General features: G+C 49.7%; 1 protein-coding gene across 1 annotated transcript in view; it reads left to right on the top strand.

The window, feature by feature from the left end:
• The window catches only part of LOC149354299 (cytochrome P450 4V2-like), an 80,372-nt gene extending 63,547 nt beyond the window's left edge, over positions 1 to 16,825 (top strand). The window contains exons 12-13 of the mRNA XM_089575954.1: positions 13,146 to 13,282; positions 16,736 to 16,825. Coding sequence (XP_089432080.1) covers positions 13,146 to 13,282; positions 16,736 to 16,825 — 227 coding nt within the window. The remainder of the gene's footprint in view (positions 1 to 13,145; positions 13,283 to 16,735) is intronic.
• Positions 16,826 to 17,478: the final 653 nt, after the last annotated feature.

The raw sequence follows: 17,478 nt of genomic DNA, 5'->3' as shown, positions 1-17,478 counted from the left end.
CGGAGCAACTGACCAAGGCGGCGGTCAGACCTGTGACGCAGCGGAGGGTGCTAAGAATCATCGGCTCCGGGCAGGCCGCCATTGGAAACTGAACCTAGCAACGTTTAACGCAAGAACCTTACCCAGTGAGGCTAGTTTAGCAGTGCTGTTGGAGGAATTGGCGGGTACTAATTGGGATGTCATAGGGCTCAGTGAGGTTAGGAGGACAGATGAGGTGTATACAGTACTAAGGAGCGGGCGCGTACTGTGCTATCGTAGACTAGCGGACAGACGTGAACTACGTGTGGGATTCCTCATCAATCAAGATATAGCATGGGAACATGGCGGAGTTCTATAACACTAACGAGAGGGTGACAGCGTAATTGGGTTTAAAAGAGATACAAGCCGAAGGTGGTGCTGGCCTACACGCCTACATCTTGCCATGTTGACCAGATAGTTGAAAGTTTCTATGAAGACGTCTAATCGGCAATGAACAAAGTAAAATCGCAGTACGCTGCACTGTTTGGCGACTTCAATGCGAAGGTAGGCAGGAAGCAGGCCGGAGACTAGGCGATAGGCGACTATGGGATAGCAGCAGGGGAGAATTGTTAGTAGAGTTCGCATACAGAAATAATTTACGGATCATGATAACCTTATTCCGCAAACGAGAGAACAGGAAGTACGCGTCGAAGAGGCCCGATGGTGAGGCTAAAAATGAAACAGACTTTACACTATGCGCTCACGCTGGCATCGTGCAGGATGTGAAGTTCCTCGGAAACGTGCGTAGCGAACACAGAATAGTAAGGTCTCGAATTAGCCTGGACTTGAAAAGGGAACCAAAGAAACTAGTGAAACGGAAGCCCATTTACGAGTTAGCGCTAATAGGGTAAGTAGAGGATTTTAGGATATCGCTGCAGACCACATATTCGTGTTTAGATGAGGAAGAGGATATTAATGTTCAAACTATGGACGATAATCTCACAGCTATCATCACGGAGAGCGCATTAGAAATAGGCGGTAGTATGCTTCGGCAGTATACCGGCAAGCTGTATCAGGAGACGACAGATGTAATTAAGAAACGCGAAAGCATGAAAGTGTCTAACCAACGGAGAGAATAGAACTGGCAGAGCTATCGAAGTTAATAAACGAGCGCAAGGTAGCCGACATAGGGAAGTTTAATATGGAGAGAATCGAAAAGCAGTGAAGAGGAAACCAGGCACAGGTAAAAACCAGATGTATGCCTTACGAGACAAAGAGGGCCATACCATAAGCGATCTGGATAAGATAGTTAAAGTAGACAAAGAGCTGCCGCGGTGGCTTAGTGGTTATGGTGCTCGGCTGCTGACCCGAAAGACGCTGGTTCGACCCCGGCCGCGGTGGTCGAATTTCGATGGAGGCAAAATTCTAGAGGCCCGCGTTCTGTGTGATGTTAGTGCACTCTTAAAAGAACCCAGGTTGTCGAAATTTCTGGAGCCCTTCGCTACGGCGTCCCTCATAGCCGGAGTCGCTTTGGGACTTTAAACTCCATGTAAAGTAGCCGAAGAGTTCTACACAAATCTGTACAGTAGCCAGTGCAGTCAGAATGTTAATGAGACTGGGAGTAGAGCGCAGCAATAGAACATCATGCCAGTAAAGAAAGCAGAAGTAAACAAGGCCTTAGGAGCAATGAAAAGGGGGAAAGCAACTGGTGAGGATCAGGTAACAGCAGCTCTGTTGAAGGACGGAGAGGAGATTCTGCTTGAAAAACTAGCCACCGTCTATACGCAATGCCTTATAACTTCGCGCGTGCCAGAAGCTTGGCAGAAGGCTAATACTAACTTAATTCTTAAGAAAGTAGACGGCAAGGATTCGATAAATCACAGACCTATGACCTTACGGCCTGTTGCCAACAAGGTATTTACGAAGGTAATCGCTAATAGAGTCAGGACAACCTTAGACTTCAGTCAACCAAATGATCAGGCAGGCTTTCGTCAAGGATGCTCGACAATGGACCATATTCATACTATCAACCAGGTGATGGAGAAATGCACAAAATATAACCAACCCATATTTATAGCCTTCACTGATTACAAGAAAACATTTGACTCAATGGAAACCTCAGCAGTCATGCAGGTATTGCGGAATCAGGGTGTAGAAGAGTCTTTTGTGAAAATATTTGAAGATATTCATAACTATTGCACGGCTACTGTAGTCCTCCATAAAGTCAGCAATAAAATTCAAAATAAAGAAGGGTGTCAGGCAGGGAGACACGATCTCGCCAATGATATTATATCGCCAGTTTACGGGGGTATTCCAAGGCCTGGATTCAGAACATTTGGGAATGAGGGATAATGGAGAATACATAAGTGATCTGCGACTCGCTGATTACACTGACTTGCTAATTCGAGAGGGGGATGAAATGCAAAGCATGATCAATCAGTTAGATAGGGAGAACAGAACGGTGGGGCTAAAAAAAAATTTAACATGCAGAAAACCAAAGCAATGTTCCACATTCTCGCAAGGAAACTGCAGTTCACAATTGGCGGCTAGGGGCTGGAAATAGTAAAGGAATACGTCTACATAGGGCAGGTAGTGAGCGCTGATGAGGATCGTAAGAGAGAAATAACTAGAAGAATAAGAATGGGGTGGAGCGCATATGGCAGGTTCTCTCAGATCATGAATGGCAGTTTACCAATATCCATCAAGAGAAAAGTATATACATCTGTATTTCAGCGGTATTCACCTATGGGGTAAAAACGTGGAGGCTAACGAAAAGGGTTCAGCTTAAGTTAAGGACAACGCAGCGAGCTAATAACGTTAAGCGACCGGAAGCGGGTAGAGTGGGCGAGGGAACAAACGCGAGTTAATCACATCCTGGTCGAAATCAAGAGGAAGATATGCGCTTGGGCAGAGCATGTAGGGCAGGGCAGGGGTGCATAAAAACTTCTCGCGCATCGATATTACATAGCCGCCGCGGTGGCCCAGTGGTTATGGTGCTCGGCTGCTGATCCGAAAGACGCGGGTTCGATCCCGGCCGTGGCGGTTGAATTTCTTTGGAGGAGAAATTCTAGAGGACCGTGTATTGTGCGATGTCAGTGCACGTTAAAGAACCCAAGGTGGTCGAAATTTCCGGAGCCCTCCACTACGGCGTCTCTCATAGCCTTAGTCGCTTTGGGACGTTAAACCCCATAAACCAACCAACCAACCAACCAGCATCGATATTTTCGATACTGCCTAACAAGGCATCGCGAGCATCTGAAGTGTCCCGTCAGTAAGCCGCGGACCTGGACTTGAGCCAACATGGAACAGTCGGTTGCGAAGACACGCCCAGTTTACTACGACGCCAGGAAGAAAAAAAAAGAATAGGGGAGCACTTTGACTATCTCAAGTGCGCGAGGCGAAAGCCTTTTCGCGCCGATCTGACTGCCTCCGTTGCTGATTGCACGCTGTTTGCGAATGAAAGACTACGCTTTTGTTACTAATTCTTATCATTCGACCGATGCATTTGGCTGAATCATTCTGCTGATGTATCTTCGCTGAATTCCATCATGTGTGGCTCGAAGTTGTCAGGCGCCAAGCGCATGCGCAGCAGGAACAACCGATGACGTCATTAGTTTGAGTGACAGCTAAAGTGTGACAGAATTTTGGTCGACAGAATGCGCCATTACAGGCTTTCGCCTTAAAAAAAATTGGCAGTGGCTTAGCTCTGCTATGCCAGGATATACGCAGCGTAAGCGGCTAACTGCCAGGCGACAACCTAGGGGTATGAGGAATTGAGGTTTTCCAGTCTTCTCAGCGAGCGGCCCGACTCTCTTTAACCTCCATGTAGAGCGCGCTGCATCAACCAACGTTTATAGATACTTTTTTAGTTCCATAACTCCTCGCAGCGCCCGTAGGCAGCAGGCGGCCTGTCGCCGTCCCCGCCACCGCGGCGCTGCAATCGCGGGTTGTGCTAGGAGAGCGAGAGTCGTCTGCTAGCGTGCAGCGTGCTAGCACGAGCACTCGCACTGGAATCATCGCTGCGTGACTGCTGTTTTTTATTTCCGGCTCTTGTCCGGAGGTATTTTATAACATATGTGTGTTTAGCGCGTTTGCGAACTTAAGAGCGGTATTCTGAGCCGTCTCACAAGCGGCCGTTTTGTACGGGCAATGACGAAATGCATGCATGCTTCGATTCTGCTTCTCGTGAGATGAACCTAACCTTACTACTTCAATAGATTCGGATTATCCGCCGAACCAGTTTTTCGCGACTGGCTGTTGTGTCACGCATTTCGCGCAAAATTACTTTTACGTTTTATTACAGAAATACTGGTGCAAATAAAACCCGCCGCTGTCTCGGTGGCTACGGCCCGCGGCTGTTTTCCCGAAAGCCGCGAGTTCGATACCGGTGTAGGCGAAATGCAAGAGTAATTCAAGGCCCTTGGCATTTAAATAGAAAAATTTTATTCACAAATCCACTAAATATCGTTGTTGACAGATTTGCTGTCAACTAATTTGTCAGACAAGCTTCGCCTACTTTCGCTCTCTTTGAGCTCTAACGGCGCTACTATTTTCCAAGCACTTTGCTCGCGCAAAGAAGAGCATGCGCGTCACTTAATAAAAGTAAATTAATTGAGCTGTGAACACCTCAGCATGCTCTGGTAAACCAACACCATTCGTGCCTTTTTTTACAAGAGAATCCAGCACGTTCCAAAACAGGTCACCGAACAACTCGCCCTTTCAAGCCTGTTTTATAGCACCCTCTACCGGGCTTACCCAGGCAAACATCTTTTCGGAAGGGTACGCGAGACTGCCACTAACATACTCGCGCTCTATAATGAGCATAGCCTCACGCGGCAGAGAATCCTGCCTGCCAAGTGCGTCACATTGCGTCACAGAGTTCATATTGCGCTTTATTTTTCATTTTGAAAGCCACATAGCTTTCCAAATAGTACAAGGCTGTTTCTTCTGGTGATGGAACACTGTATCTGTGGTCGTTGGAGGCATCGGAGAGGTCCCTGAAAGGTATCGCCATCAGCTTCTTCCAGATCTGTTCTTTCTAGCCTTTTTCTGGATGAGAGCGTCGCGACGCTTTTCTCCGAGGCTCTCGAAGGCACTAATTAAAGGTGCACTGAAGAGGAATCTGAACTCGTATTTTTGCCGCGGGAACTCGATCTACACGTTCCTAGTATTCTTAGAAACTGCGACTTATTGCCCTGTGTGGCCGATTTCCCTAATTAAATCGATTAACGCCCGGCTCCCGCCTTTTTTTTTAATTCTGCCTCGTACGGTGGGCGGAGTCGACCAACGCGGGGAGTGCCTTTCAGCCAGCTCCGTGGAGGCTTTGCTTTCGCTTCATTTTGTTTTTTAGGTTTCCGCGAATAAATAGTTTCATTTGCAGATAATATAACCGCAAAATAAGCCCGCAGAAATAAAAATACGCGCGGACTATTTGCTTCTACGGACTACTACGTATTACTCCGCCGATGGCAGAGCGGCAAGCCGCCACGGGACTGGGTAAAAGGCACTCCCCGCATTGGTTGACTCCGCCCACCGTACGAGGCAGAATTAAAAAAAAAAGGCGGGAGCCGGGCGTTAATTCAATTTAATTAGGGAAATCGGCCACACAGGGCAATAAATCGCAGTTTCTAACAATGCTCGAAACTTGTAGATTGAATTCCCGCGGCAAAAAAGTTCCCGTCTCACAGTTCCCTTTCACAGCTACTTCAACAGGTGTGTAAAAGAAAGCAGCCTAAATAATTGGCTGAACTTGGTCACTGTAGGGTGGTCTTCGTCACCTCCTAATGACCTCACTAGGCCAAAAATCTCTGAATTAAAAAAAAACACATTATATATGAGGATTTGTAGGCTTTTTCAACGTGCCAGTCTCGTTACCTCAAGCGGGTCTTGGTTTAACTTCGCTGTGAGTATATAGCTGAGGCTCTTGTTGTGTAGGAAGTCTATAATGCACAGCACTGACATCAATGTCACCCTCAGGGACTTAACGGTTTGATTTGATGCAATGAGTTTGATATTTCCTCTTGCTTCCGTACGGATGGCATTTCTCCGGGTTGCTCTTGTACCCGCTGGTACAGCTGGGCACGAAGCAAGTGGGCATCGTCGCGCTCGAAAGCTGCTTCACGGCCAGCAGCGTTTGTTCTTAGTGCACGATGGGGACCACGTGTTCGCAGAGCACACAGGAACACATATGGACAAAAAAGGCAGCGACAGACCCGGGCACGGGCTAAGTAGTAACTGCAGGAGAGGAGCAACGCGCGCGCCGGCGACCGCGCAAACCTCGACTGCAGCGCCCTCTCACCGCCCGGGTACAAGCAGCGCCCGCTTTCAGTGGAGGAGTTACGGAACTAAAAAAGTATCTATAAACGTTGGCATCAACCGCATGTCCCGCGCATTATATACGCACGGTGCGCCCTCCTCGCGCATGCGCAGCAGCGCGCGGCAGTCGTAAACACAGCGGCGGGCGCACGCGGCTCCGCCTCCGGCGCGTCTGGCGAGACCGTGACGTCACGCCTCTGGTATGCGCCGACCGGCGGAGCGGCGGAGAGAAGCGCGCGCGCCGGCGGCGGCGGCGGCGAGGGCGACGCAGATGCGCCTTTCGTGACGTCACACGTCTGCCGCGCATGGGAACGCGAAACTCCTTCCAATCCGCGTAGTGTAGCTTACGCCACAAAAAAAAAGTTACCGAAGACACTTTGGACATTCTAAAGTGTGCTTGGCGAAAGCCTTGTGGTTCACCCACCGCCGCTTTCCCGAACCGCTTGGCGCGTGGCGGGCTTCCCACATGTGCGGTTTTTATGGTCTTTGGTGACTGCGGCAGTGATGCCACGGCTGCTGATTTATCAGTAGATCTACTGATTTTTAAAATTTTCTGCTGATTCAGTGATAAAGCGTTTGAATATACTGATTTTCTTGCTTTTCTACTGAAACGAAAGCAAAAGCTGCTACTTTTTCCAGTTGGTTATATTAACTCTACGACTTTTTCAGTACAGAACTTGTATTAATGTGATGCCACCTAGAGAGCGAAAAAAAAATGCGGTTGGCTCCGAGGTTAACATCATTCTTTCCTTCCTCCATGGCTAACATACATTCTTGCGTTTCCAGACTCTCAAACAAGCTCTCAAACGTGGCGCTACCTCTGTCTGAGCAAAATAGGGAAAAGGTGAGGCGGTGAATTTGTGAAAGTGGGTGCACTACCGTACCCCACAACTATGAAGCCACAAGTCCACAACAATGAAACCAAAACTTTCGAACTTTCGAATCACTAAATTATTAATTTAGTGATTCACCCGTCGAGGTTATATTTATGTCCACTGCAGCACGGAGGCCTCTCCCAGCGATCTCCCAATCACCCCTGTCTGGAAGATACTATACTCTAAAGATTTCAGGTACTAACTACCACCTGACGCCTTTGAATATGCCATCCGAGGGCTTGGCTGTTTTTCTCTTCGTGCTTGACAATGGCTCTCTGGATCCCCGGGTTTTTCAAAAGTATCGCCAAGAATCTCGTGGCCAATTTTTCTACTATTTCTTAGAAGCTACAATACAGCAGAGTACTATTTTTTTATGTGTCGTGGCAACACTGGACTGCGGTCTCTGTTTTGATTGCAGTGTTTCAGAGCGAACTCTCTGGCTCCCGTTTCGCGGCGTCGCAGTCGCCGTTGTCCATTCGGCGTTCATTGTGTTCATTGGCGTTGGCGTTGACGTTTTACACTCCGATCATTTTAAAGAAAAGAAGTGCGCAAACTGGCTCCCTGTGTCAGTGGACGCCTGAATCGCGCTTTTATGTTGTTGATGCGGCTGCAAGAGCCGTTGCCTAGCAACCGTCGCGGTGGACACCCGAACCGCACCGTACAGGAAGGGAGGAAGTGTGAGTGAAAGAAGAAAGACAAAGATGAGCCGTAGTGAAGAAAATGAAAATTCTATTTGAGGATAGGAAATTACGCAGTAACTGTCTCGCATCTCTCGGTGGACACCCGTGATCCGTTTGCAGAGGAATGGAGGAAGTGGGAGTGAGAGAAGGAACAGAAAGAGGGCCCATAGTGAAAATGAATAAGGTGAAAGGTAATTACGGAAGAGGTTGCGCCGCTGCGCGGAGGAAGGCCACAGTTGGCACGATTCCAGCGCAAGGACGGACACCGCGAGCATGAGCCATTAAAGGCTTTCCCTTAAAAACCGACCTTTCGTGCGGAGGATTTCTAAGCGCACATTGGTGTAGCCGATTAGTCCCGCGCCGAGGCACACCCAAGGCGCACAAGCGTATTGGCGCTTTGCACAGTTCGCCGAGTGCGCCACCACCGCCGGAGCTCCCGTCGAAGAATCGACACACCATGATGTTATCGCAGCGCAGGTCTGCACTACGGATACGGAATGAGCTAACAAAAGCGAACCCTGTAAAATAAAGTGATCTTGGGTACGGACCCACGTCGCAATGTGGCGGCCTCAAGTGCGTACTTCCTTATCGAAGCATGAAAATCTGGTGCGCGATAAAGTCTTAGTGACTGCGCTTTTTTTTCTCGGGTGCGCGTTGCAATCCAGGGCGCGTACGAATCGAGTAAATATAGTATATTGAAGGGTGATTGTCGTTTACGGTATATGGCCATCCTCTCCCCTCCCGGTTGCGTAATATTTTTGCTGCTCCTATTCAACTGGGCGCGTGTGTAAAATCAAGCCAGCACCAAGCTAGTGAAGCGATTTCACACAATTTTCTTCCCTTACCACATGACTGACAGGCTTGAAGATAAAAAGAGGTTAAGAGGGAAGGCAGACAGACTTATTGTACGCTCACATTCTTAAATCTGCCGATACGACCGGGTCTGAATGCGCGAACGGTATAAGGCCCGTTCACACTTGCGAGTCGCAGAGGTCGCGCGACCGTTTTGGTCGAAAAGCGACAGTCGCGGGCCAGTCGCTCGCTGCTCGATTTTTCAGCCTCGCGACTGCGAGTCGCAAACCGCTGAACCAATCAGCGAGCGAGCCAAGCTATCAACGACACTGCTCGCGGGTGCGCCGGGCGACGACCTGCGCTGCTCCCAGCTGGCTGCCCTAGTCGTCGCTAAGCCTAACCGGTTTCATGCCGATGCCGCAGCTGAGGGCGCTTCGGATCCTGGCCAGCGCTAGTAATTTAGATGCTGCTTTCGTCACCGCTTTATTGCGGACCTCGTATCATAATAATATCAAAACATGCTCGACTTCCGCGACGCCTTCAGCAGCGGGGCTAGCAGACAACAGTCGAGCCGCATTGAGCAGCAGCAGCAAAGCGGCTATGGGAAGAAATTTGCTTGTGTTGCAGTCATCATTTCTACCAGCTACTTGGTATTTGCCAGCGATCTTCAAAAATGATTAATTTTTTTACATTCCTCTACCCAAGGGCTTGGTATGAACGCGAACAAGCAATATTGGCGCATTTTTCTGATGCCAGTGGCCGGCATACTGCAGGCTGGTAGGCCGGCCCTGCAGAGAAGCGCGCCTCTGTCATCATGACGCTTGTACGCACATCAAAACCGTCACGACAACCTCATCTTCACTCGGGTCGTTGTAGTACATTGCGAATAGCAGTTCAGACGACCGAGCGCGAGTACAGGAGGCGCGGCCAAAACAGACCAAACTCTCGAAAGCGCGCGAACAGCGTCATTCCCGAGAGTTTTCGCTGAAAAGGAGAATCTAACGAGAAGGCGACCCGCTGGTCGCGCTTGCAAGTGTGAACAACGGTGTTGTCGAGCTGCTGCCTGGTCGCAAGCGACTGCTGGTCGCGTGCCCTTTGCGACTCGCAAGTGTGAATGGGCCTATACTATCCGAGTGTGTGACGCACATGTGACTGGGGTTAACGTCAGCGGCTGCTCCTAGAGCCTTTGGGCTTTCGTATATTGGACAGGATTTAAGAAGTGACGCTTCGTCAGATTGCTCGGAAGCACGAGAAACGTCCGACGAAAATGCAGATCAGCCGGGAATATAGTGTGTTGTTCAAAAGGAGCGCGGAGCAACAGGATATACCTATGAAGTCAATAGCTGAGCGCTTTCCGGTACTGTGTGAAGCTCAACGCAGGGCGGAAAAAGGATATTTGTGGGGGCTTTATAGTGACTCTTGTTAAGGACGAGGTAGCAGCATCCCACCGCTGCCACCAGTTTGTAACATACGAGGTAGCATGGTCATGTGCCGGAGAGAGAATGAGGGACGTCTGAGACGAGGCTGCTGGAAAAAGACAATGAAAGAGGACTTTATACAATATTTACACTTTTACAAGTGAGCTCTACAGGAACGCTGCATCACGACAGCTCATCAGAAGACCATGATGACAAAAAGCTCCTCGTCCGTGCCGCTGCCGGCTTTTTAAGAGTTCCCTTCCCTAGGGTCCCTAGATGGGGGCCGGGTTTCACTGGCACCAATCACAGACACACACGCACTCAGTCACTCCCGAGAGATCACGCCGTCGTCACGCGCTGGGAGAGGGGAACGATGCCATCCACGTAGCGCAGACGCCGGAATGTCCATGAGCGGCGTTCGCGCGCATTTCTAACGCGCGTTCACACTCGGTGTACGGGAAACGCTCGCTTAACCGGGCAGACGGACGCGGCTTCCGTGGCAATCCAGGCGCTCACCCAACGCGTGTCTCGGGGTTTGTCGGCGTTTCGCTGCTGCCATGTCGTTGTCTTCCCCACGACGAAGGCGAGACGTAACAGACTGCCCCGCCGGGGGAAGGAGATCCCGATGGACAGGGGACAGCATCCGTTGTCCGGAGGGATGTCGCTTGAGGCTGGTCTCAACCGGAGTCAGTTGTCTCTCGGCGGTTCTGGAGCTCAGCGCACCCCGAAGTCTTCCTTCGCATGTGCAGGTTCCCAAAGGGCACTGCAAAGTGACTCGTGCTCCGCTAGCGTTAGAACCACGCGGAAAACCCAACCGCTCAGTCCGCAAGCTCGTCCTCTTCAGCCTCTAACGCAAGAATAGCCTTCAGCAGTTCTGGTTTTCCGAGTTTGTCTGATACATCCAGACCCAACTCTTTCGCAAGCTCCAGTAACTTTGGTTTGCGCAGCGTCTTCAAATCCATGGCTGCTCCGAGTGCTGCTTCTCTACTGCCCGCTATTGTCTTGCTGCAACTAACCCAGCAGCAACGACAACCCAATTACCAGCTCTGTTTCTGACACTAACAAAAGCCTGGCAAAACTCAGCAGAACAAAGTCACGCACTCACCAAACCTCGCAGCCAAGAATCCAGCGCAGTCGGTCCGCTGCAGGCAACCAGTCATCACAAAGGGCTGTTGCACTGCCCCCGACTCGCCATTCTGCTGCTCAGCGTCCCGTTGAACAGATCTCTCCGCTGGCGTCCGTTGTCTCCATCAGCCTCGCAGCCAAGAATCCAGCGCAGTCGTTCCGCTGCAGGCAACCAGTCATCACACAGGGCTGTTGCACTGCCCCCGACTCGCCGTTCTGCTGCTCAGCGTCCCGTTGTCCGCAACTCTCCGCTGGCGTCCGATGTTTCGCGTCCCACCGCTGCCAACCAGTTTGTTAAGGACGAGGTAGCAGCATCCCACCGCTGCCACCAGTTTGTAACATACGAGGTAGCATGGTCGTGTGCCGGAGAGAGAATGAGGGACGTCTGAGACGAGGCTGCTGGAAAAAGACAATGAAAGAGGACTTTATACAATATTTACACCTTTACAAGTGAGCTCTACAGGAACGCTGCATCACGACAGCTCATCAGAAGACCATGATGACAAAAAGCTCCTCGTCCGTGCCGCTGCCGGCTTTTTAAGAGTTCCCTTCCCTAGGGTCCCTAGATGGGGGCCGGGTTTCACTGGCACCAATCACAGACACACACGCACTCACTCACTCCCGAGAGATCACGCCGTCGTCACGCGCTGGGAGAGGGGAACGATGCCATCCACGTAGCGCAGACGACGGAATGTCCATGAGCGGCGTTCACGCGCATTTCGAACGCGCGTTCACACTCGGTGTACGGGAAACGCTCGCTCAACCGGGCAGACGGACGCGGCTTCCGTGGCAATCCAGGCGCTCACCCAACGCGCGTCTCGGGGTTTGTCGGCGTTTCGCTGCTGCCATGTCGTTGTCTTCCCCACGACGAAGGCGAGACGTAACACTCTCAATGATATTAAACCAATCTAGAGACAAAGCTGAATAGAAATAAGTATAGGTACCGAGTCCATCATTCATGAAACTCTAGCGAGTTCTTGTAGCAACTGCGCACAATCGCAAAAAGTATTTCATTTTGATGCGATCAGAGTACAGGTCCCGTTTACGGGAAAAGCCGCCGTCCGTCCCCCCATGTCACAAAAAGCAAGTGGCATACCTGTCACGGTGGACACTGGTTTGTGGCAACTTGCCCACCATGGCAGGTTGCAGTGAAATTAGTTCAAAGAAATTCAGTGTAATTTCGACGTGCCCATCGTGGCACCGCGTATCAGCTCATTGGTCGAGAAGCTATCTATGAAAAATATAAGCTTTACGTGAGCTCGGGAGAAGCAACCTGTGCCTGGCAGGCCCAACCGATGGCTGTGTTTGAAACGCCTACCTTCCGGCGCAGGGACGCATCCCTGCACCACTGCGCCAGTAGTGGTATGACGATACCTAGCGATCTCTGAATCTATGAAAACAAGAGTACTTGCACAGGAGGGACCCCCATTGCCATTGCAATGCACTCGTAAGGGTGGGTTAAGCCTAGCGGCGGTTGTTTGTGTGCGTGTGTGTGTGTGTGTGTGTGTGTGTGTGTGTGCGTGTGTGTGTGTGTGTGTGCGTGTGTGTGTGTGTGTGTGTGTGTGTGTGTGTGTGTGTGTGTGTGTGTGTGTGTGTGTGTGTGCGTGTGTGTGCGTGCGCGTGCGCGTGTGCGTGTGCGTGTGCGTGTGCGTGCGCGCGTGTTTCCGCGTTCTGCGGTGGCTTATCATGTAGTTTTAACTGCAGAGCCCATGCTTCACCGCGCAAGCACATTTTTGTGAACTGCGAAATAAAAAAAACTGCCAGTATACAGACATTTTAAAGCAGATCAATGAATTAAGCTCGGTATAATTCAGATTTAAGCCCTCTATAACAGCGTTCTTCATAACGCAACTACTGCTTCTATTGGGAAATACTACATAAGATGCGTACGCATTGTAAATGAATAATCTTTAGCAACATTATCGGCAAAAATTTTTAGCTCCATGCGCCATATTTCAATCTACCTCGCTTCCATCTTTCAGGTCAGAAGTTCGCCATGACGGAGATGAAGGTTGTGCTGGCGAAGATCCTCACCAAGTTCAGCATAGAAGCTATGCGTCCACTGGAAGAAGTGCAGATGACCTTTCAGATCGTTCTCAAGCCCAAAGGAGGACTTGCAGTCTGGTTAAGGCCACGTGGATATACATAGTAATCGCGGCAAACCAGTTACACAAAACTACAAATTTTTTTTAAACAGAATTGTGACTAAAATTTTCTTCTGAGAGGACAAAATGTTGTTTCAATACACTCACAGGCTGCTTTAGCGTCGCTTATTACAGCTTTCAACCTCCGGCGTTAGAGAATGGTTTCTTACTTCACAGGGTTCACTTGCTTCATCAGTTTACGTCCTTTAAATTCGAAGACTAACCTGCGAAGTGTTTCAGCCTGCATAAGCTGCACAAAGCGGTCTTCCTTGTTTATGCCATCGACGAGATGGCGCCTGTCGCAAAACGCCAGAGTGGACAAAGAATTAAGCGACGCGCAAAAACGTTAACCAGAAGAGTATTCCGATTGGCTGCCGTCACATAGCGAGGGAACAGAGGAGTAAAAGGGCCAGAACTATGGGCAGCAGAGGAGGTTACAACAAAAGGCGGAGCGGTCTGTTGAACATAATTGTACAGGAAGGCGGACACTATGCATGTACATCATATATGGATCATGAATTAGACGATTATAATATGAAACTGCCTAATGAACTCTTTTTATTTTTGGCCGCAAGGTTATAAGGCGAAATCGATGACCGTCAACATCAAATTTGAACTCTGTTTTTAAATTTTCTTAATCGGCGATGTGGTTCCCAATATCGAACGTCAAGAAGACGCATTTGAAAGCTTGTTGCAATGGCTTTTCCGCATTACCTAATTATAAAACTGCATCGCTGCGCGTGGTACCGTAGCTGAAATCGTTATTTTCTGCATCATCAAATACAACCAGTGTGATTGTATTGGACCCCAAAAAAACGTGAGGGACGCCATTTTATAAATATACAATGCGCAAAAGTCAGCTCAACGAGCTTTCAAATGCGTGTTTTTGACGTTCGATAGTTCAAAACGCATTGCCGTTTAAGGAAATTTAAAAACGCATCTAACCTTTGATGTTGACCTCCATCAATTTCGCAATATAACCTTGCCCCCTAAAATAAAAAATGGAGTTTATTCGTTATTTTAGTTAATTAATCGATTCATTATTGATCCATATGAGGGGCATAGTGTCCACCTTCCTGTACAATTGTGTTCGACAGACCGCATCGACGCATCACTCATAGGTTTAAAAATAAGAATCTGTAAAGGTTGAAAAAAATCACCCGGTATATAAGGGTAGCTGTCTGAGAGAATTGGATGCTCATGACGACAAATGTAGCGATCGTAACAAAAAGGCGCAACGTGTGTGATGTTTCCTATTAAAGGGAAGCTGAAGAGTTTTTCGAATTCGTTAAAATGCTCAAGTGTGGATGTGGGAACTTTATAAATCATGCGGGTGAAATTTTTTTACAGATTCATAACTTAGGAGCCACGTAATCGCCGTTTAAAATTACGCGGTAGCTCCGCCCCCCCCCCCCCCCCCCCCCCGCGGTCCGCCGAGCGCTGCTGATGACCCTGACGATGCGAGCCAAAACCGGAAACCGCGGAGTGGTGACGTAAACACCGGTGATCCGTCGCTTCACAGCCTCCGCGGCCGTGCTTGTTTCTGTGTGCGTGCCATCATAAGCTGCTTCGAGCTGCCGTGTGTTTCTTTATTTCTGCGTTTTTATGTTTGTGGTGAGGTACAGAAAAGGTGTGCAGCATCGAATGAAGCGGTGGACCCATCATGCCGGCGTTCTGCGCAGCCCTCGGCTGCACGAACATCCGCGGCCGCGACGATGTGGTCTTTCATTATTTCCATCAAAAAAAGAAGCTCTCCACGAAGTGAGTCGCTGCTGTGAAGCGAGGGGATTTCAAGCCGTCAAAGGCAACAGTGCTATGCTCTGGCCATTTTCGTGATTAGAACTATCACCAAAGCCTGTCGACAATGCATTCACTGGGCCTGTCAACAGTCAGCTCGACTGAAACCCGGTGCAATACCGTCTGTTTTCTGATAATTTCATTAATTTCTTGGCAGCACCAGCAGTCTTCTTCATTCTACACTGGAATGCAGCGGTTGGAGGAACACCTGTTTTGGAAGTAGAGTGTTTACAATGCTGCCAGGAATACATCTCTAATAACGCATGCAGTCGTAAAGAATTGCCGACTACCGCACGGCTTCATAAATTAATAAAAATATTATATAATTGTGCGCCAAGTGTGCTACAGCCAGCCTTGCGATTCGTCCTGCTCGGTTGCAGCACGAGTCCATCTAGTTGGTGAAAAAATCCCTTGCCGCTAGATCTGAGAACAAGCACGATAAAGGCGGCGCAAACGGATGAAAGTATTCTTACAACGACTTGTAGCATGAGCCAACTCGCCTAAACAAGGATTTCAATTTACTGCTAGCTCCCATCTTGGCACGCAAAACGGAAGGCGCACGTTTGTCACCTAGACGAGTTTTGTCGCAAAGCTGTGCGAACTTGTATGTTATGAATCGAGCCTGCATGCAGCCAGCATCGTTTCTTTCTTGGAGAGGTTTGCTCTTTGCGATCGGTTCTAACATGTAGGGGATGACGCCAAGATACTCCGGGTAATCTTCGATGTGTTCCATCGTCGTATAAGAAGCAAACTAACAACCTCGAACCGCCGAGCGCCGCGGTTCATGTGCAGCGGCGGCGGCCGAGCCGACCGGGACAGCGCCATTGTTGACGTCACGAGGCACCCAACCAATCACAGGTGGCAACGAGGCGCGCGAGCTCGCCCGAGGCTGCTGCTGCACTTCTCACCAAAATAAAATAGGTTTGCGCTTTCCTTTGCCTAACTGCGACGAGAAATTCGAATTCCGAGGGTGGAAAACTGTAAAGTGCATCTCTCCACTCAATTTTTCTGGGAAACCTTTCAGCATCCCTTTAAGGGTCCGGGAGAATTTCTGCAGTGTAATGCCTTGAGGACGCCTGGTTATGCTATTTATGCTATGAGAATATGCTATTTTTGATATTCACCATTATTAGTTTGTTTGTCTGCAGCTGCACACATCGCATAGTATAAAGCGGCAAAAATTGATGATTGTATACTGCGACAGTAGCAGTGGTAGTATTATTTAGGCGCAACACGTAGGCGCCTAAGACGTCGATGGCCTGCTGCTCGACGAGGTGCTGTTCTTCTTCAGCTTCAGCTCCAAGGCAGTCCAGCCAGGTCCTGACAGCATGGGAGGGGGTGGCGTACGTCTCCTTCACCCAGACCCAGCTGAACACTCTCGCCACCGCTCTCCACTGCCTCTATAAGGCTGTTCTCCACCTCCCAATAATCACCTCCAAAGATAAACTTTATGCCACTGGTTTCTTCCATCCCCTTCACGCTGTCCTGTTTCTTCACCACCACCGACAAATGACTCGCCTGTTCAGTACAGTGTATGGGCGCTGGATCTTCAACCAAGCTACACTTCCCTCCATCCCCTCCAGAGCCATCTAACCTCTGTATACTTCCTCTTCCCTCCAATATGTCACCAGAACAGCATGATGGCCACCGACATGCTGCTGCCTCTCATCATAGTTCCCCCTTCAATACTCATGGAGTTGCGTCCACGGATGCCTCTGTAACTCCTCGAGGCTCCGGTAGTCAAGTCCTCTTTATACTCCTGCTATTTACACTAGCGGCCCGTTCCTACACTCCCCTGACATTCTTCCGCACGAGATCGTCTCCATCATTCACGACACGCAACATTTTCATTCGCTCCCACACTGAGTCCAAGGCAGCCAACACATCTGTCCACGGAGCATGAGGCCGCACTTGTGTCGCTGCAGCCTTGCGCTTTCTTCTTTCAATGGATCCCTGGGCGCTCTGGGATTGACGGCAATGAGCTGGCCAAGCAGCTCGACCGTGAAACTCTTATCCCGGCACACTTGATCCCCTGGCCAAGCCCCTCGGAGGGCGGGTTGAGACTGTCCCTTCGCGCGCCACGATACAAGAGTACTACGACGCTCTCCACCTCCACCGTACACTCTACCCCGACCCACATCCTAGTCTTTCCGTGCGGGAGGTTCACATCCTTCGACATATACAACTTAACACACTTGTCCCACCTGCATGGACGGCTTTATGTGTACAAATTACGTCGCCATCCAATTGTGTCCCAACTGCCCTGCCCCCTATGCCAACCTTTCCCACAGTTTATTCTCCTCCCCATTGCTCTGCAATTGGGTTTATTTCCCACCCCCTCCAGCGGCCGTCATGTAGGTTCTTTCCATTTGTT

Source organism: Amblyomma mixtum, chromosome 3 (genome assembly GCF_055824585.1).
Source record: "Amblyomma mixtum isolate Tamu chromosome 3, ASM5582458v1, whole genome shotgun sequence".
NCBI classification, from domain to species: domain Eukaryota; kingdom Metazoa; phylum Arthropoda; class Arachnida; order Ixodida; family Ixodidae; genus Amblyomma; species Amblyomma mixtum.
Note: the sequence above shows the minus strand (reverse complement) of the source record. Positions and strands in the feature narration are given on the sequence as shown.